The sequence below is a fragment of the Poecile atricapillus genome, chromosome 2 (assembly GCF_030490865.1).
Source record: "Poecile atricapillus isolate bPoeAtr1 chromosome 2, bPoeAtr1.hap1, whole genome shotgun sequence".
Lineage (NCBI taxonomy): Eukaryota > Metazoa > Chordata > Aves > Passeriformes > Paridae > Poecile > Poecile atricapillus.
In genome coordinates this window covers 3,394,832-3,415,370 of record NC_081250.1, presented here as the reverse complement: position 1 = coordinate 3,415,370, position 20,539 = coordinate 3,394,832, and the positions used below count along the sequence as shown (strand labels likewise).

Below are 20,539 nucleotides of genomic sequence, written 5' to 3'. Positions count from 1 at the left end.
CCCTTTAAATGCAAGGTCAGGTCTTATCCCATTGTATGTAAACACAAAAATTTATTATGTACAAAAATCATCCACTGGAATTCCATTTCATTCTCAGCCATGTGAGGAAACAGCACCAATGCCATGGATTTCTGTCAAGGAAAAATACAGAAACTGGCTCTGTGTGAGGGCAGGGCAGCAGCAGCGTGCAGGAATTCAAAGATATATGGTGGCTGTATGTTCCTTCATGTCCTTTTATATATATATATATAAATATATCTGTTTGTAAATAAATTCATATAGAAATAGATCATTTTATAGATATATTACATACCTGTTTATATGCATATAAAATATATAAATACATCCTGTGTATAAATATGTATATATATAGATATATTTTATTTATATAAATACATATATTTAAATAATTACATAGAAATACAAAAAATATAGCCATACACCCACAAATATAATTGTATATGCGTTCATTTTATCCCAACACTCAGTAGATTAACTTTGCCTTTTTCTTCTAACTCAGGGCATGATTTTCAATGTAAATCTAATTAACTTCCTGGTATCTTAACCTATTAGTGAAAATTGAGTTGATGAATCAAGCCTAAAAGCCTGTACAGACAAATGTTGTTCTGGAACTTTCGTCAGTACATTAATTAGGACTCAGATATATAAATATATGTTAATAAAAGGCTTGTTTGCTCCTACAGATCAGAAAACTAATGTTGCTAGAAAAGTGAATCCCTTCATAATGTCCAAACACAGGGAAATGTAATCATAATTTCAGTATATATACAAAAATATTTCTATAACAAGCCCATTTATTTCCAAAAAACTGCATTAATGTGTTTTAACTGTTATTACAGATGTCATGAAATTGAAAATGAACTAAACTCTTATAATTTGATATCAACGACACTAACTGCTATCTATATTTAGAATGAAATAATGATCATTTCTATTTCATGCTTTTTAAATTGTAGAGAAAAAATAGGTGAATTCAAAACATTTACATTTAAGAGAAATGTCTTTTTCTAAGCCATCACTGTAAAATGCAGGGTGCCAAGAACATCAGGGATCAATCTACTTAATACTGGCCTGGTCTTTCTGCAGAAAGGATTCTGCACAGTTTTAAGGTCAAATTACTCTACAAATGATAAACTAAAACTGGATTTTTATGAGTCAAAGAGATTTTTGGGAGTTTTTCTTTCAGCTTTTTCTACCCTGCTTGCGTGGATCAGTGTGAGGCACAGGCTGCTGCATTAGGTGACCTCACTTAGGGGACAAATTCTGTCAGAGCTGCTGGTTTGAGTGGCAGATGCTGTGAAAAGCGTCATGAAAGAAGTGATAAAGGAGCTGTGGTTTGCTCTGTGATCCTCTGATAAACCCACAGATAAAAATTCCCCTGCCACAACCTGACATCCGTGCTCTGAATTCAGATTTTACCAACACGTCCTGATTTTAGCAACAAATTCCTAAAACTGGGCTACATGGCTGCTAATAAACCTGGGGTTTGGTGGATTTAGGAGGAGAAAAGGTCTCTCCAAACTATTCTGCAGAGCCATCCCTGATATTCTGCCAGGGATGTGGAGCACGGCAGCGCTGCAGCAGCATCTGCTGCTTCAGCTCCGTACAGCACCTGAACCACCTTGGCTGGAAAATGTTTGCTCAGAGCACTGGGGACTGCTCTGCAGAGTTTAGAGACCTCCCCAACACCTGCAAACACCGGGAATTAGAGTCACAGAACAGCCTGAGTTGGGATCAGCCATCCATGAGATCATCCAGCTCCTGTCCCTGCACAAAATCCCAGCCTGTGCATCCCTGGGAGAGGTGTCCAGTCATTCCTGGAGCTCTGCAAGCCTTGGGAATGTCACTGTTCCCTGGGGAGCAGTGCCACCACCCTCTGGGGGAAGAACCTTTCCCCAAAATCCAGGCTAAATTCTTCCTGAGGAATCCTGGAGGCAGCTGGAGTTGGGCAGAGAGGGATGGAGACCGTGGGTGTTCTCACCTGTGGCTTCCAGTATCAACCAAAGTCCCCAGTGGGATGGATGTGAAGGATTGATGTTTAATAATCCAGCCAAAGTCACAATACCTGCCTGATGCTTCAGATGAGTTTTCTATACTCCCACCATCATTTCCACATTAAAACCACTCTTTTCTGTCTTGAAAAGTACAAAAGCATATCTGATTTCCTTTAGAGGAGACGCAGAGATCAAGGAATTTAAAATTATTATGTGAATTGTAAAATTTAAAAAAAAATCATTTTATGCTGTGCTGAAAAGCCTCCTGTTATTATTTTATTTCTTTAGATGCTTTCTCCTTTCCCATAGGATCAAAATCAGTCTTTGTTTGGATTTTACTTTTAATAAAACCCTTCTCATACAATTTGGTGAAGGTTTTTCCAATTCCCTAATTAACATTTGACCACCAGGGTTAAAAGGGGAACAACCTGAAGCCCTGTGGCTGATCCAGAGGATGCAGAGCTAAACTGATGTGGACATTTAACCCCCAGGGAGGTGCTGGGAAGGATTTTCCCCTGGTTTCAGGGCTCCCCGAGGCTTCCCTGTGCACGGTGCAGCAGCTCCACTCCCTGGCTCCAGGCAGCTCCTCCTGCATCCCCAGAACCCACCCAGGATTCAGGAAAGTCGAATTTCAGCCCAGTTTGGATTAAAAACCGAGCACAGGGGGTTGGGAGGATGAATTTGGCATCACTCCAGGAAGTTATTTTGGAAGAATGAAAGAAAGGGAAAGGGAGATTTCTGATGTAAACACAAAGTTTTATCACGTTGTGGTAGTTGTGGTTTTTAGGTTATTAAGCAGCATGGGTTTGGGTGCAGTGTTTTGGAAATGTGTGAGTCTTTCTTACTTCAAAACATTCCCCTAAAATAATTTTTTTAAAAAGCCACGAAAAAGGTCCTACATCCATTTTCTTATTCTTCCTGGAGCCTGATGAAGCATCATGATAACCAGATATTTAACAATATCAACCAACTTCTGAAAACCCTTTTCCACTCATAAAAACACAGGACTAATACAGAAATAAAGATTTAAACTTGCAGCTCTTCTCTGGGCTCTGCTTCATCCGTTCCTCTTACAGGAGTCAAACTTTCTTCAAAATTAAATTGCAACCTATTAACATTATGAATTAATTATTTTCATTCTTTTAATTTCAGGTTGGGAAGTGGATAATTTGGGGCAAACCCATGCAGGTAAGAACCAGTTTTGCTGCCTACATCCTTGGTACTTCTGTTCCCAAAAATTGTGTGTACAGGTTAATTTCAGATTATTAAAAAACTGCCTGTGTATCAGTCCTAATGACAGTGATGCCTGTGCTTAACTGTAATACTTGCACAAAAAGTGAAGTGAAAAAACTCATGAGTCTCTATAAACTGATGTGATTTTACCTAAAGGCACAAAATTAAACTACCTTATTTAAACCAGTTAGTTACTGCTCATTGTCATTGATGGGTGGAAATAAATTGTCAATAATTCTCTGAAAACTGGTCATAGTTAAATACCTGAGGATTATAAATGTAAATTCCTATAGAAATAATATTTGACTTCTACATTTTTACAATAGACTTTGCCCCTGTTTATTGCATGTGGTTTTAGTTCTAAATTTAGAGGTTCAGCTTCGATTTAAACTCTCAAGTAAAGCTGTGTTTACTTCCTGAGAAGACAGCACCAAGTATTTATTGCCTTTGGGCCTGATCTAAACAAATAAAAATCAATTGCACTCCATTCACTGATTTCCACAGAGATCAGTTTGGGCTCTAATAGAAAACACAATCAAAATAATTTCATACCCAATTTCCACTTTTCTAGGTGATTATGACCTGCTGGAAAGCACAGCTCAGTCTCTCCTAGGTAAGAAACAGAACCATGGAAATTTTTGTCTCTCTTTTTATTTATCTCTGTTAAAAAGGAAGCTCTCAGATTTTTTTTTTTTTCCCTGCAATTTTGGTATTATTCTCTAATTAGTTCTAATTGTTATGACATTTTCTGCTCTGTTAATTTTAACAATATTATGAAAATTTATTCCTCCTCTATTAATCCTTGCAATCTAAGAAGTGTGCTGCTATAAATTACATCTACCTGTTTAACATTAATTACTAAATGGTGCTAAAGGAAGTCAGCACCATGATTCAGTGCTTTTTTTTTCCATAGAAAACTAGGGATGAATGTACAAGAGTAATTTAACAAAATTTGCTGAGTACTGCAATATTCTTAAATGAATGGTGTGATTAAAGAGAGATATTCTGCTGCATGGATGGCAAACAGATTCTCTTAATAAGGTTAAAAATAAGGTTATGAGAGACTAAACTGCCGTAAGGATGCAAAGCAGTGCAATTTAATAGCAAAAAGCAAACCCAAAACTGGGAAATTTCCATCAGTTTTGGTCCAGGTGCAACTGAAACTCCAAAAAGTGTGATCATTTGATAATTAGAGCCTGTTTCTTTGTGCTGGGGAGGAAGAAGTGCAGCAGCAGCCCATCCCTAATTTTTTTAGGAAAGCCACTGAGCTTTGGGGACAATGATGGGAAGAATAATGGTGCTAAAGAGCCCCACAGGGGCTGTCCCACCTCAGGCAGCTTTGTAGGTAAAAGAGTTTCAGGAGATTCTTCCTTTTCTGCCCCAACTCTTCATTCCCAGTATGGTTTTAAAGCCTAAATGTGTCAGTGAAACCATTTAGAAGCTGGTTCTTATATGAGATTAGCCAAAAAAATATGGTATTTAAGCCAATATTTGCTTAAAATTAAGGTTGTAAACCAGGATTGGAATAATTAATAGACAGAGGAATGTGAGAAACTCTGAATTCACCAACTGAGGCCACCCTGGGCATCTGGAGATAGAAAAGAGCACATTGCCATGAAGACAGGGATGGGGAAGAGATTCCCAGTCCATGTTCCTTTGTTTTCTGCAAACCCTCCCCACAAAATCCCACTCCAAGTGCAGAGCCCTGGACCTGGAGATAAATGAGTGGGATGTGTGCTCTCTGCCTACAGGGGAGCAATCCAGCTGCCTCTCCATGGATAAGTAATGGCTATCTGAGATATCCCTCAGTGTCCTGCCTGGCTTCCAGCACCTGGACCAAAAAAAATCATGTTATTGTGGTGTTTTCTCACCAGTCTCATGCATGTGCCTCAGACATAAACCATTATTTTGTGATATTTTTATCACAAAGGGCCTTTTTTTAAGCACTGGACGTGTCCTTTGGCCACGTGGAGTGGAGATATCTTCATCAAAGCTGTGCTCCCAAGACGCCTTTTTGAAAGAAATGGACATTCAGCTGATCCCTGGTTTAGGAGCCTATTTGGGAATGAGATTTTTAGTGGCCTGGAGACACTGAATGTGCTGATAAAATCTTTTTGCTCTCTGGTGACCAGCTGTAGAAATAGCCATCCATAGGTGGCTGTTGTAGGACTGGGTCATTAATGACCTTATTAAATTTCCAGAATTAAATCTATGGATAGGCAGATAAACAGTGCTTCCAGCAGAACTGTGGGGAGGGAAGGGATGTCCTGGGTTTTTTTCTTGGGATGTCACATTCCCACCTGCCCTTGGCACAGGGGACATCAGCAGGAATTGCACTGAAGATGGCTGGTCTGAACCTTTCCCTCATTATTATGATGCCTGCGGCTTCGATGAGAACGAAACAGAGTCCGATAACCAGGTGGGAATTAATCTCATAATTAAAAACAAATGAAGAGGGGAGGGGGGAAGGAGCAGGCTGCTTTCTGTCCAGCCTCTGGTCATGTTCTGATTTGATAGTGATTAGAATGAACAATCAGATGTACATGGGTGTAAAACTGGGAGAAGTGAGATCTGAATCCTTCCTGGGCCTGTATTGAGTATTTATAGAAGATGAGCTTTCAATGTTGATGTAGTTTGGATTTTCTAGAATTGCTCAATTCTACCCCTGTGGGTAAAGAATCTCTTGGCCAACTGGGTTTTGTTCTACAGATGTAGTAACGCATCTGAACAACTCGGGCCATGATGTGCTCCAGGCAAACCGTATTTAGAGTTTATTATCAGACCCTCTAGAATTTCTCAAGGTTGATGAGACATAAGCTATTCTAAAAATAAGAAAGAGGCTGAAAAACAAGATAACAGGACCACAAGAGCCAGATAACAGAGGGTGGTTGAGCACCTGGACTGTAGCCAATCCTGTGCCCTGAGGAGCGTGTGGACAAGACAGGGGCACCCGTGAAAAGATGTGTGATCGTGTGAACAGCAGTTTTAGAATGTATAAATAAGTGTATAATGTAAACAATGAGTGGCTTCTATGAAATCATATTGGTTTCGTTGTCCAGAGGTCATGAGCTCCTGCATACAGATATTTATAAAAAACAAATGTATAGATAGGCTTTGTTAGGCCCAGCCACAGAGCAGAGCTTGATGTACAGTGAGATCTCAGAGGAAGTGAGAAGAAACCAGGCTGTCCAAGAGACAAACCCTGCCTCTGGTTCCCCAGCAGGCTGGCAGGTGTGTGGCTGCTGCTGAACCCTTTAACCCTGTGGTTTTTGCCTCCCAAGGATTACTACTATCTCTCGGTGAAGGCGCTGTACACGGTGGGATACAGCACCTCCCTGGTTTCCCTCACCACTGCCATGGTCATCCTGTGTCGCTTCAGGTGAGTGGGGACACGAGCAGGGAGCTGTTCAGTCCCTGGAGGAAGGAAGCTGGAGCTCAGCTGTCCCAAACAGAGTTAAAGGTTTTATTTCACCAGAGGTAGAATAAGAAGGGCTGTTGCTCTATTAGGAATGGCGAAAAGAATGACACAGACTCTCTTGGGAGTCAATCAGGAGAATTTCTCCCTGGTTTGTAACTTCAGGTCTTTTTTATAGACTGATATGTGAAAAGTACAGAAAAGAAACTCTTATTGGTCAGTAAACTAACACATCACCATCACTGGTCAGTGGGGTTCACCACCCCTCGACTTTCCCTTGCAAGAAAACAAGGAACAGACAAACAGCACCTGCAAGGCTGTTCTCTGTCTCTGAGGATTGTTTTAATTCCTCCTTATGATTTCCCAGGCCACTTTCCCAGGCAAGACTGAGAAAGCTATGTGGCCTGCAATTTCCATAGGCACCGTGCTCTCTATTTCAGAGTCAGCATCCATAAAGGGGGAAATCCTTTAGCTGAGTTGTTCCCCCAGCTTGGACACACTCCAGAAGTCACATTTCAGCCAATTGTAAATGCAGCAGGACAAACTGTGGGTCTGGTTTATGAAACTTCACAAGCTGGATCGGGCTCGTTCTGTTGCCTATTTTATGTTTCTCTGCATCCTTTTTGCAAGAAAATCCCCACATCCTCCTCTTTCTCAGGTTTAGGGTCAGTACTAACACTGTCTTGGCTTAAATGTTGCTGTTCTTAGCACCAAGGTGCTCTGGTCAAGTGTGTTCAGGCCCAGTGTGACATTTCTATGAAATAAAACTGTTTTCTTCTTTATTTCTCTTTTTTTTTCCCCCCCTCCCTTCCTCTTTCCTCTCCAGGAAGCTTCACTGCACTCGGAATTTCATCCACATGAACCTTTTTGTCTCATTCATCCTCCGTGCAATCTCTGTGTTCATTAAGGATGGGGTTCTTTATGCTGAGCAGGATGGAAACCACTGTTTTATCTCCACGGTGAGTCAAACTGGAACCAAATCCTTCTCCTTTACTTTTCTTCAGCACAAGACAACAAAAAGCAGTGGGGCAGGCAGCAGTCTGTGAAGTTTCATGAACCAAGAAGTTATTAGGGGGAAAGGTGGTTGGTGTTTAACTTCCAGTTCACAGCCAGACTGGGTGTTTCCTCTCGTGATGCCACCAGTGTCCTTCAGAACAAACCCACAGGTTTTATTTTCTGCCCTGATTGTTCCTCCCTCTCCCAGATCTGCTCAGTGGTAGGTGGGATGAGAGCAGACACAAGAAATTTCCTTCCTCTGAAGGTCTGGTTTTTCTCCAGAGCCTCATTTGTTCTGGATGTCAGGCAGAGTCATGTGTACACAGGGTGACCATTCAGACACAGAATGCACCTGATGGTCACAGTCTCAGAAAATCATCAGCATTTCCCACATCTTTGTCTCTAAAATGTGTAGTTTCATGCAGAGCGCTCTTTCACTGATGCATTTAGCGTTTATTATGTGTAATTCCCAATTCCTTTCATATTTAAGGCTAGTATTTGTTATAAATCAGCTCACTGGGTGTAATTATGATAGAATTACAAACTGAGCTCTCCTTTATCTATCCAGTTATGAGCTAAACTCCCTGTGAGTCACTTCCACAAGGCAAGTGCAGCTGTGTAGTTTCTTAGTCAGCCTTTTCTTTGTCATTGCAACTAGTTTTTGCTCTCAGTTCTTCTCCACAAGAAAACTGAAGCCATGTCAGGTCTGTAGTTTCTTCCTGCCACTCTTCAAATGGTGGCATCTTTCTCTTTGTTTGGAAGCACTTAAAGCATAAAATACGTTAAAATCAGCCATTTTATGACCAGATCCACAGCCTGGGTAGAATTTCCATGAAGAAACTCGAGATCTGATGGTTTAAACACCTTAATGGTAGATTTGGCCCAGAGAATGAAGTCAAAGTGGGAGATAATCACTGCCTCCAGCAGGAGCTTCCATTTTATACACAGATTCTGCTGGGATTTGTTGGAAAATCCTACTTTTTTAGGACTAATGGTGTCTCACTGGGGCGCAGCACTGGCAAGACCAGTGTGTCCTCCTACTCTCACAGGGCAGAGCTTGCCACATTAGGTCCTAGTCACAGAATCATTTAGGGTGAAAAAAAACCTCTAAAAATTGAGTCCAACCGTTCCCAACCACCGCCAAATCCACCACGAAGCCACATCCCCAAGTGCCACATTTCCACATTTTTTAAACACCTCCTTGCAGGGTGACTCCACCACTGGCCTGGACACTGTTCTAGTGATTGATGACCCTCTCAGGAAATAAATTTTCCTTCATATCCAAGTCAAACCTCCCCTGATGCAATTTAAGCCGATTTCCTCTTGTCCTAGGATTTGTTACCTTGGAGAAGAGACCGACCTTGTTACCATCTCCTGCCAGGGAGTTGTAGAGAGCAATGTTGTCCTCCCCGAGTCCCCTTTTCTCAAGCCTAAACAAAATCAGTTCCTTTTTAAGCAATTCCTATATTTTATTTTAATTTCATTTCTAGTTCACATTTTTCTTTAGTTTGCTCCTTCCTCCTCCTGCCCATGAATGAAAGCTACCATTATTTTTTTACATCTGATCACTCACATTTCCTCACATTTACCTCCATTTTCTGTCCTTGAGTGACAACACTGATGATGGATGGCAAGGAAGTGCAATTCCCAGCTGCACACAGGAGGGTTCATCCTTTCAGCTCCCGCTCTCAGGGCTTTCCACAGCCATCCTGCCATTTCACATCCTTCTCTGGGTTTCTCGGTACACAGCTGGATCCTTTTCTTCCCTGCATTTAATCCTGGAAGGGGGCTAAGTCCAACAATCTGTGCTCACAGGGGCTGTGAGCCCTCAGCAATGCAGATCATGCTCAAGCTGCTCTGAAATCCTCCTTAACCACTTCCCACTGGTAAAATTGGCTTCTTCCCCATCCAGGCTTTGCTGTCTAAGTGATACCTGACATTCTCCACATTCTTTAAAACCTTTACCATTAAAAGTGTGTGACCCCAGCCCCAGCTCTTCCCACTGAGAGATTTGGAGAGGTTGAAAACGTTTAATTCTGTTTGGCCAAAGCAGTGGGGAAATAACTTGGTTCTTCTCGATCCTCTGCAGGTGGAATGCAAAGCAGTGATGGTGTTTTTTCACTACTGTGTCATGTCCAACTACTTCTGGCTGTTCATCGAGGGGTTGTACCTCTTCACCTTGTTGGTGGAAACCTTCTTCCCGGAGAGGAGATATTTCTACTGGTACACAATCATCGGCTGGGGTACGTGGTCCTTCCTTGTCTCAAATGTGTCTTGCTGTGTGTAACTTTTTCTAAAAAATTCTCTTTTGTTTCTTTTTTCTCTTCTTTGATTCTGCTGCACTTCTTCTGCACTTTTTTATCCACTCCTGGATTTCTCAGTCTCCTCTGAGCTGAGCTGATTCCCTCACAGGGAATCCCATTTATCACAGTCCTCCGGGTCAGGACAAAAACTCCAAAGACTTTTAGGCTCTTGTTTCTTGTGTTTATTAGGATGTTATCACCAAACTTGGCAGGTCTCTCCTGACTTTCTGCACAAGTTTAATTCCCTGCAATCTGGCTTATTTTCTTCTGATGGTACAAAATGGCCTTGTGGCTCATTTTGTGTTTGAAAACACAAAATGGCCCTGAACTACACAATTCTTTTATCTTCATACTTACTCTTATCCAATTAACAATAGACACGTATATTATTTTTCTTAATGGCCCAATGACCCATCACCTGTGTGCTGCACTGTGGCATTTTCTATCCAATCACTCACTGCTACCCAAAAACCTCTTGAAGAAGAAAATGAAGAAGAAAGAAGAAGGAAAAGAGACAACACCCTGAATCCTCCATCTTGTCTCTAAACTTAAACTCTAAACTTTTTCACCCAGTGACTTAAGAAAACTTTCTAATCTACACACTCACAGTTTTAGCTTTTCTATCTCACTTTAACAGTTGTTTTCATGTATCACCATGAAAACATGCTCATGAATTTCATGTTCTATGAAATTCAGTGTTCTGGATCTCAGAGTTAAGTATCAGAAACAAGGGCACACACTCTGTGTCTCAGACTCCAACACTGTGCAGGATGACTCCACAAACCATGCATGGCATATCCACACCAGCTTTTTTTTATTATTTTATTATATATTACTATTATTATATATTACTATAATTATATATTACTATTACTATAATATTACTATTATAATTAATTATACTATATATTAATTTAAAAATTTTAATAATAATAATAATAATAATAATAATAATAATAATAATAATAATAATAATAATAATAATAATAATAATAATAATAATAATAATAATGATGAATTATTAATTGAACCACAATTTTAGTCTTGGCGCAGAAGTACCGCTGCAGGCCAAACTGTGCTGTGATTTTGTGTGTGAACAGAGTTGCACTGAAATCCGGAGGACATCTCTTGCAGAGGTGTAATCTACAACAGAAAATTGCCTCCTACAAGATAAGATCTTAACATCAGCTTCTTCAGCTTAATCAAATCTGCAAGGCTAAGTCCAGTCCATTTTCTAAGGCTTCATTTGTGCCTTTCTTCCAGATAATAACTAAATTTGAAATGTATCCAAAGGATATTCACATCTGCTTGTCCTACCTGAATGGGAAATAAAATCTTGCACTGGGAAGGAACAAGATTTATTTCAGAAAAGCCAGTTAAATGGTGATAACCATGGCAATTATTTTTCATTCTGGCCTTCTGGATATAAATTGATTCCTGTGACATGTTAATGCAAGCAATTCTTTGCAGAGGTTTTTTGTGCAGAAGTCAGATGGTGAATGCAGAAGAATACAGTAATTTAAAATGTTCCCTGAAAGGTTAAACTTGATTTTTATACTTATAGACACTTCTGAAATAATCCTGTATTCATGTGTAAAGTCTACACACAAACCCCATGATTTAAACTACTCTCCTTTGAAAAAACATCCTTAGGTAGCCTGAACCCTCGAGAAATCAACAGATAATTTTGTTTTTTCCCTCCTGAAGCAGCTGCACACAAACCAAAATTTTCATCTCCTCTGGCAAAGATTGCCTACAGTAGGGAGACAAAATGTTTCTAGAAGATACAGAGGTAGAGAAGCCATAAAAGAGAAAGAAGTGAACAAATAACCATAAACAATCTGTGTCATAAAAAGGCTGTTGGAAATGGATGGTTACTGGAAAAGGCTTTCAGAAAGGAAACTGTTGGAAAGGGTGCTCAGGGTTCCTTTTGAACCACACAGATGTATAATCACATTATAGCTGAGATAAAAGTGTGTTTCCAAGAAGAAATTGGGGTTTATGTACATGAAAATCTGATCTTTTTTTTAGAAAAAAAGCAATGCAGAATTGCAAATTGTAAAATCTTTGTAATCTGAACATAAATCAGAGGTTGAGTTCCTTTAATTAAGTTTGCAAAATTTTCATATCTGTGGATTTGTCTGGATGTGAGAATACTGAAAACGAGCATGTATTAACTGACTTCAATATTTTTTAATCAGTCCTTGTAATGAATGAACTAGACAGATGGATTCATTCTGTAATGTAACCTCAAAATATTTATTTTTCAGCAGAGTGTTCCATTTATAAACTTCACACAATCCCAGAATGGTTTGGGTTTGAAGGGACATTAAGGATCATCCATTTTACCCCTTGCCATGGGCAGGGACACCTCCCACTATCCCAGGCTTCTCCAAGCCCCATCCAGCCTGGCCTTGGACACTTCCAGGGATCCAGGGACAGCCCCAGCTGCTCTGGGAATTCCATCCCAGCCCCTCACCACCCTCACAGGGAAGAATTCCTTCCCAATATCCCATCCATCCCTGTCCTCTGGCAGTGGGAGCCATTCCCTGTGTCCTGTCCCTCCATCCCTTGTCCCCAGTCCCTCTCCAGCTCTCCTGGAGCCCCTTCAGGCCCTGCAAGGGGCTCTGAGCTCTCCCTGGATCCTTCTCCTCTCCAGGGGAACATTCCCAGCTCTCCCAGCCTGGCTCCAGAGCAGAGGGGCTCCAGCCCTTGGAGCAGCTCCATGGCCTCCTCTGGATTCATTTCATCAGCTCCATGTCCAGCTTGTGTTGGTGGGAACAACATTCAGATCACTTCAGATTCAAAACAGCATCAATAATATCCATTAAAAACTCTCCAGATTTGGATGGTTTTGGTTTATTTGGTTATTATTTTCTCATCTCCTGCGTGTTTCAGCTGGAATCGCAGTTCCCCTGACCTGGTGGGAGCAATTGGCAATTTACAAAGCCAACAGAGCCACTTCCAGACTCTGGGTTCAATCCCTGGAGGAACAAAAGCTCGGGGCTGGTGGGGAGGGAGCTGCAGCGAGGCAGAGAGAAACAAGAGCTCAGCACTTTGCAGCATCTGGATGTTGATCTGTTCCTTCAAATGTGCTGAGACGTCGGCGTCCTCACGGGAGGGGATTCATCAGAGCCACACACGGCTCTGTTGATCCAGGCAGTTCTTTCTTCCCAAACCTTCAATGCGCTGGTGAATTCTCTGGATGCACTGCTGCCTTCCTGAGCCCTCTGCCAATGCCTGCTCCCAACTCAGGGCAGCACAAGGCAGCAGGAATAAATCTCAGCCTTCAGGGCTTGTCTGTTTTCTAATGTTCCTCAGAAGCTGAAAAGGAGGCGATGGAGAGATATAAATCTTTTGATGTAGAGAGAAGTGGTGTGAGTATATGTACATTCATAGAGCAGATGGTTCAAAACTCCAAGCTGATCTGAAATGTGGGGCTTTAAAATGTACTTTTATGACACATTTCGTTTTAATTCTGCCTTCCTGCACATTTTACAGATTTGGAACGCTATTCATAGCATCAAAATTTATATAGAGGAAACTAAATACATGAGACCCCTGTTTTATGGACTCATATAACAGTTTGGATTGGAAGAGACCTTAAAATTCATTTCATTCCCACCCCCCTTCCCTGGGCACTTTCCATCATCCCCGGTTGCTCCAAGCCTCACCCAGCCCAACCTTGGACACTTCCAAGGATGGAGCATTCACTACTTCCCTGGACAAATATTTGATATTTCAAGGTTAGTTTGATAAAATTAAAGTTTAATATTTAAAAATTAATTTTAACTCTTTTAAGGGCAAAAAGGGTTTTCTCAGTGTTTTCTATGTATTCACCTGTGAGAAAAGCAGACTTCAACTGAAATTAAATATGCATGACTTCTTCTCCCCAAAGCCTGTCATTTCATTTCTTTATATCATTTTCCTTTCAAATTGTTCTCTGTGTGGTTGTTTAAAGGAGGAGGGCTCCATCAGTCACCCAGGTCTAACAGGGATATTTTTATTCCTGATGGTGGGAATATGATTAGACAGAGACTCGTCTAAGTGGGTTCAAACGACTGACTAATTAATGTGACATCAACACAGCCTTGCAAAATGTATTAAATATAATTGTTCCTGTCAACTCACCACAGTCTTGTTCACTGCTGGGAGCTGGGGTTATCAAGGTTCTTTTTTGTTTGCTTTTTAGCACTTTATTTTTCCAGTGGTGCCTGAAAAGATGTCAGCAGTTTCTTAGTCAAAGATTTTATTTACCATACGGGGGAGATCCAACTTACCCAGGGTTATCTTGCATAAATGAATTATTTTATAAAAATATTTCCACTAAAAAAAAAAAAAAAAAAATCACACTTCGAGGGTTTTCAGAAAGGAAAATAAATCCAGGTATTTCAATGGGTTCTTATTGTTTTAATTAAATTTATATTTTGTATGCATTTTTTGAAAGTGAAGAAATGTCTGAAATAGGAATTAAATCCTTACCCAGTATTCTCTTTTTGGAATCTGTTGTTTTGTTTTGGTATTTTCTTAATGAAAAAAATTGTGAGCAGAGGAAACTTCTTGTCTGTGGATTTGTTTTGGTTGAATAAGTAAAGAAAAACTGGTTATTTACACAGTAACAGAGAAAACGCAACACATGCAAATCATTTACAACAAAACCACATAAAAATACACAGACTCCAATAGTGCCATTCCAGCTCAACATCTGGCACTGCAATTCTTGCATGTTTCCAGTAGCTCTAGACACGGATGTGGTTGATTCTGTTCTGTCCAGACATTGTTTTATCCTTCATGCAACAAGATGCAGTAAAACACTGAGCAATAATGACCTGGCACAGCATCATCCTTCCCTGGTACCAGTTTTGCTGCTACAATCCCACCCCTGACTGAGAGGGACGTTTCTGGAGCTCTGAATTAACTCAATAAATTGCATTATCCCACGCACAAGTGCTGTTAGGAAACAAAAGCTCAGTGGAGAGGTTGCATAAGCGCTCCTTGCTGAGCATCAAGCGTGTCTGGACTGTTAATGTGTCACTCTCTTGTCCTCTGCAGGTACCCCAACAATCTGTGTCACTGTCTGGGCAGTGCTGAGGCTTCACTTCGATGACACTGGGTAGGTGTTGCTGGGTGGGAAATGATTCCAGCTGCATCCAGCACCGTGGCAAGGGTGCAACAGGAATGTGGTGACTGGAGGGCACAGAACCACAGGGTGAAATAATCCTTCAGGTTGGGAAAGAGCTCCAAGGTCACCGAGTCCAACCTGTGGCTGATCCCCACCGTGTCACACAGCCCTGAGCACTGAGTGCCACATCCAGCAACGGAATTTCAACCACAGAATCACTGGGCTGGGAGAGACCTCCAAGATCATCGAGTCCAACCCAGCCCCAACACCTCAACCAGACCATGGCACCGGGTGCCACATCCAGTCTTTTGTTAAACACATCCAGGGATGGTGACTCCACCACCTCCCCAGGCAGAACATTCCAGTACTTTATTATTCTTTCCTTTTTCCTAAGCTCCAACCTGTATTTCCCTTGGCACAGCTTGAGGCTGTGACCTCTCGTTCTGTCAGTGCTGCCTGGAGAAAGAGACCGACCCCACCTGCCCACAGCCACCTTTCAGGGAGTTGTCCAGACCTTCCTTGGACACCTCCAGGGGTGGGGACTCCAAACCTCCCTGGGCAGCCCCATCCAAAGTTCAAAAACCCTTTCAAAATTCTTCTTGAATTCTTCCAGCCTGAACCTCCTGTGGCACAGCTTGAGGCCATTTCCTCTTGTTCTATTTTCTCCTTTCATTTCTGACATCCATTTGTGGACAAACATCATTTAGGCCCAGAGTTCAAGTACTTTTCTGTTCATAGAGTTACAGTTTGATATCTGTCATTGCACTGGGGAATTCCTAAAGGAAGATTGAGGCATCAAACTTGTAAACCTGCAGCTGACCCCATTCCCTGCTCCATTTAATTACTGGAGTCCAGGATATGATTTGTATCATTGTACAAGAGCTGTGAGTGGTATCCTTTGTAATTCTCTGCTTCTTTCCCACTGATTGTGGAGGAAGATAAAGGTGATGAAATCAGCTGTAGAAATTTTTGGAGATAAATCTAGGACAGTGAAGGAAATCTGCACAAGGCATTGTTGAGCTTTGATTTACCACGGCAATTAGGAGTTTAGTTTCCCACTGAGGAGGGTTTTCCATGAATTTTGCAGGGGATTAATAGGGATGAGACAGAAATCCATGTTCTGTCTTCTATGTGGAAAAAAAAAAAAATCATAAAGAGTTCAAAAGAGTAGATTCTTCCCAAATTGTGTCTTTTGGCAGAGAAAAAAAGCTGCAAATATCCAGTTCTGAAGGATATGAAGGAAAAGCTGCTCCCAGAGCTGGACCTGCGTGTTTTGGCAGTCAGTATCTGCCCTGATAGAGTAGCAGGTGTGGCAGCTAGGAATGGATGTGTATTTATGTCCTGAAATACAAACCTGACAATGCTTTTTCATGAGAACTGTGTTTGAACCTGGTGAAATGTTAGAAAAAATGAGGCAGACTGAGTAAAATTCCAAAAAATCAGTCACTGGTTCTTTAAAAACACAGAACTGAGGGAAAGGCACTTCATACCAAAATCCCATTTCCAAGTCACTGAGGCTTATGCTTTAATTTTGCTGAATACTGGAGATAACTGGATGCAAAATTTCCACAAAACTCATTGTTCTGTCAGGTTTCCTCCATCCTAGTTCTTTCAGACTCTCTCTGGAAAGCAAATAAAGCCTTTCTTCCACTGGGAATGCCAGTGCTGTGACCCAATGTTCTATTTTGACATTAAGACAAATTAAATAATTTACTTCCATGCAAAACAAGCCAGAAACCCCTGTTGTGTCATTATTAGGATTACAGCACTGGCCCTGAAAGCACTAATTTCTCTTACAATTCCAATCAGCCCTTGCATTTTGCAGGTAGGGAGAATGTCTCTCAGAAGGAAAATTAAGAAATTTAAAAAAAAACAAACAAAAAACCCAGCCAAAACCATTCCTTTTATTTAGAGAAACTATTTAGCATGCAAGATATTTAGAAAGGTTCCATCTGAGAGTCTCAGTGGTTACTTTTTAAAAATCAGCAAGGATTGTTCTGGGAGTGGGGGAGAAGGCAGCGTGAGCCTGAAAACCTTGTGGAAATTACTGAACTGGAAAGCCACAGTGGCAAAGGCTGGAAATACGGGCTCAGAGCCTGAGTCCCCTCCTGCCTGATCCTTATAAAACTGGAAGAGCTCCCTCAACTTCTGCTCCTGACTCCCATCCCTGCAAGTGACAGGACTGAGGAGATAAATTCAGCTCTCTGTTGATCCAGAGCTCTGCTCCTGATTTAAGTGGAGTTATTCCATTTGTGAACCCAAGATCCAACTCTGGCCTCTGCAAATGGAAATCACATCCCTTCCCCATCCCCCTGGCTCCCTTCCCTTCATCCATCCTGGAAAAGAATAATTTCCTTCCATCCTGCCTGTCTGACCTGCACTGTAGGGGAGCATTTGACAGAAATTAGGGAGCTTCTTTACATAGTACAGAAAATTCCAAACGTTCTGTTGTGCATTCCCACCTTTTTATCTGAGGAGGAGATGGTGGTTCCTTCCCCCACATTAATCCTCTAGGTGCCACAGGACTGGACATCTTGAAAGTCCTTGGAAAAAAAATCTCTGTGTGAACTTGATCAGGTTCATTGTTGACAGCTGCAAAGTGGAAGTTTGGAATGGAGCTCACCAGGGACATGCCCTGTAAAAACAGAGTGGTCTAAGTAGAAGAAAAAGTCTAAGAAGAGGGGAAGAAAAAAGCAGAGAGGTCTAAGAATAAGAATTTGTAGGGGACACATGTGTAGAGCACACATTTAAAATAGCTCAGTGTGAGAAAAACAAACCCAAAACAACCTCCAAGGCTCTCTTTGTCCCAACCACATTCAGGGATAATTAACTGTTGTTAAGTTAATTAACTCTGTTAAGTTAACAAAGGGCTGTTGGTCTCTACAATCCAGGTAACTGCAATCACAGGTGGATTCCTGATCCCTGTGATTCCTGATTCCTACACAGACAAATTGCCATACATCAATATCTATTTGTACAGCTCAATTAATATGAGAGTTTGTCCAGATTCTTCCAACATTGGTCAACTCACTAAAGACTTTCAAGGCAGATTTAATGTCCATCATAAGAAGGTTGAGCTCTGCAAATAATGGGTAATTTTCAGTAGAGAGCACCTAAGTTATAAATGCATACAAAGAATTGAAAAGATAATTGGTGATTTTAGGTCCATACCACTGTTGATCACTGACAAAAGCCTGATTTCCAGACTGTGGGTGAAGGGTTCCTTCTGAGCATTTATCCCCTTTCAAATATTTTAATTTGGGCATCCAAAGGGAGGTAACTAAGAAATATTAATTTGCACTTGAAAATCTCAGTCATCAGCCCTTTAGATTTTGGGTGATTTCAGGTTTCCATGCTGTGCAAACAGATGCAAAACTAAATAATTTTGTGTAAATTTAACACCCCAATATCTAAATTTTCTCAGTTCTCACCTGCTGCACCACACACATCCTTATTGTTGGTTTTATGGGAATCCAGTAAATTATTGTTCATCTGAAATGAATAAATGTTGTTCAGCTGAAAATAATGAATATTGCTCAATTGAAAATCTAGATTAACTGACATTTCTAAACCAGGCATCATTTGGCCATTTGGGATTTCTCTCAGACACACTTTGACAATGGGATTTTGGCCCTTCCTCCTGACTTTTACACATGTATTTAGTTTTGTTTAAAGATTTTTATTTTTCCCCCAGATGCTACCACACAACCATTTAAGTGACACCCGAGTTGCATTAAGCTCTCACGAGACCAGCAGTGTTTTATTCCTGGATGCTCTTCCCAATTGGTTTTTTTTTGGCATTTGACAAATGCACCATGACAGCCTCTGCTGGCACTTTGGCTCTTTTCCCAGTGGGAAGGAAAAATTCCTTCTCAGAACTGCAGGTACAAAGTAGACAGATTTCTGTGATTTTATACTTTCTAGGGAGAAAATCAGGGAAAGAAAGTGGAGACAAATGAAAGGAAAAATTTTATCTGGAAGATTCTCTATGACTTAAAATAGTCATGAAGACATTTCTCAGTAATAAATAGTAGTCATTATAATAGCGTAACAGGGACTGGAAAATAAGATTCTTTTAATTATTATTTATTTTCTAGCTCTAAAAATGTATGTTAACATTAAAACCCTCTATGAATATAAGCCATATATTTGAATGTCCAAGTGCACCTATGTGAAATAAACTTCTGCATAATCCTTTGGTGATTTCAGAGGAAGATTTTAAACTCTGGGGTAGAAATGTCATTTTATTTATGATTACTCACTAGCAACAGCTTAACAAAGGAGCTGACTCTAACTGTTGCCCAGTATTTGGTCCTTCTCAGATGAATCCTGAATAGGACTTGCAACCTTATGACTGGAAAATTATTCCTATATGTGAACACACCCAGGATCCTGGTGTGCTGGAAATGTGTAAAATTCCTGTGTCAGGGTCAGAAACCCACATTCATATCTGTTAACCCTGGAAAAATAAGTGAGACATGAAACTTTGGAATAATGTTCAAAAAACCCCATTCTTTGAAGTACCTCTCTTTTTTTTTAATTTTTTTTTTTTTTTGGGGGGGGTCAACTGTACAGTTTTATTATAGAGACAGAAACACACTTGAAGGGCTTTTCCAAAATATCTAACCTGTTTAATAGGAAGTACCATTGAAACTGCCACAAAAATACTTATTTTACTTCCAAATTGTTGTGGAAAAGCTGCAAAAGAAAGCTGCAATAAGACAAGCTAAAGAAATATCACTTTGAACACTAAATAATTTAGGTTTGAAACCAGTCTCCCACATTCTGCCCCCTTTAAAAACAGTTGAAAGTTCATCAATTTCATTGTTATGTCTTGTTTTTTTTTCCCCTTCTCTTTCCCCATCCCACTCTTTCCTTACCGACTGCAGCTGCTGGGACATGAATGACAACACTGCCTTGTGGTGGGTGATCAAGGGCCCCGTGGTTGGGTCAATCATGGTGAGTAGCGCCTGGAGAAGACACTTCCTCCTCTCTCCTGAGGACAAAAAACCAATTTAAACATCTTCTAATACTTTACAAGCTGTGCTGCATCCCTGTGCTGGACTGGTGGAAAAATTCTCTAAATTTCCATCGTTTGCCACCCACAAAGCCAAGGAATTTCATTATTAAGAGGGATTAATACAAATTAAAAGATGGAGCACTGCCTGCAAGCAAAGGAGTTATTCAGATGCTTAAAACACAGACACAAGCACCATAATTAAAACTCCAGAGCATGTGGAACATTTGTCTGGGGCTGGCAGAGGTGTCATGGGATGTGTGGAAAATCTGGGCCAACTGGGGTGGCAGCTGAAGGCCAAGTGGGGCAATCCAGGGCATCTAAAACCACAGTAAATGTCAGGGATCAGGGAAATGCACTCTGTTTAACTTCACAGCTACATTAATTTATCCCAGATTTAAAACAGTACTTGGTCATAGTGCTGGGTGCTAAATTGTC

General features: G+C 40.8%; 1 protein-coding gene across 1 annotated transcript in view; it reads left to right on the top strand.

The window, feature by feature from the left end:
* ADCYAP1R1 (ADCYAP receptor type I) overlaps window positions 1–20,539 on the top strand; it is a 139,587-nt gene that overhangs the window by 95,316 nt on the left and 23,732 nt on the right. Inside the window, exons 5-12 of the mRNA XM_058833484.1 lie at window positions 3,168–3,203; window positions 3,820–3,861; window positions 5,564–5,667; window positions 6,530–6,627; window positions 7,490–7,622; window positions 9,749–9,902; window positions 15,015–15,075; window positions 19,974–20,043. Coding sequence (XP_058689467.1) covers window positions 3,168–3,203; window positions 3,820–3,861; window positions 5,564–5,667; window positions 6,530–6,627; window positions 7,490–7,622; window positions 9,749–9,902; window positions 15,015–15,075; window positions 19,974–20,043 — 698 coding nt within the window. The remainder of the gene's footprint in view (window positions 1–3,167; window positions 3,204–3,819; window positions 3,862–5,563; window positions 5,668–6,529; window positions 6,628–7,489; window positions 7,623–9,748; window positions 9,903–15,014; window positions 15,076–19,973; window positions 20,044–20,539) is intronic.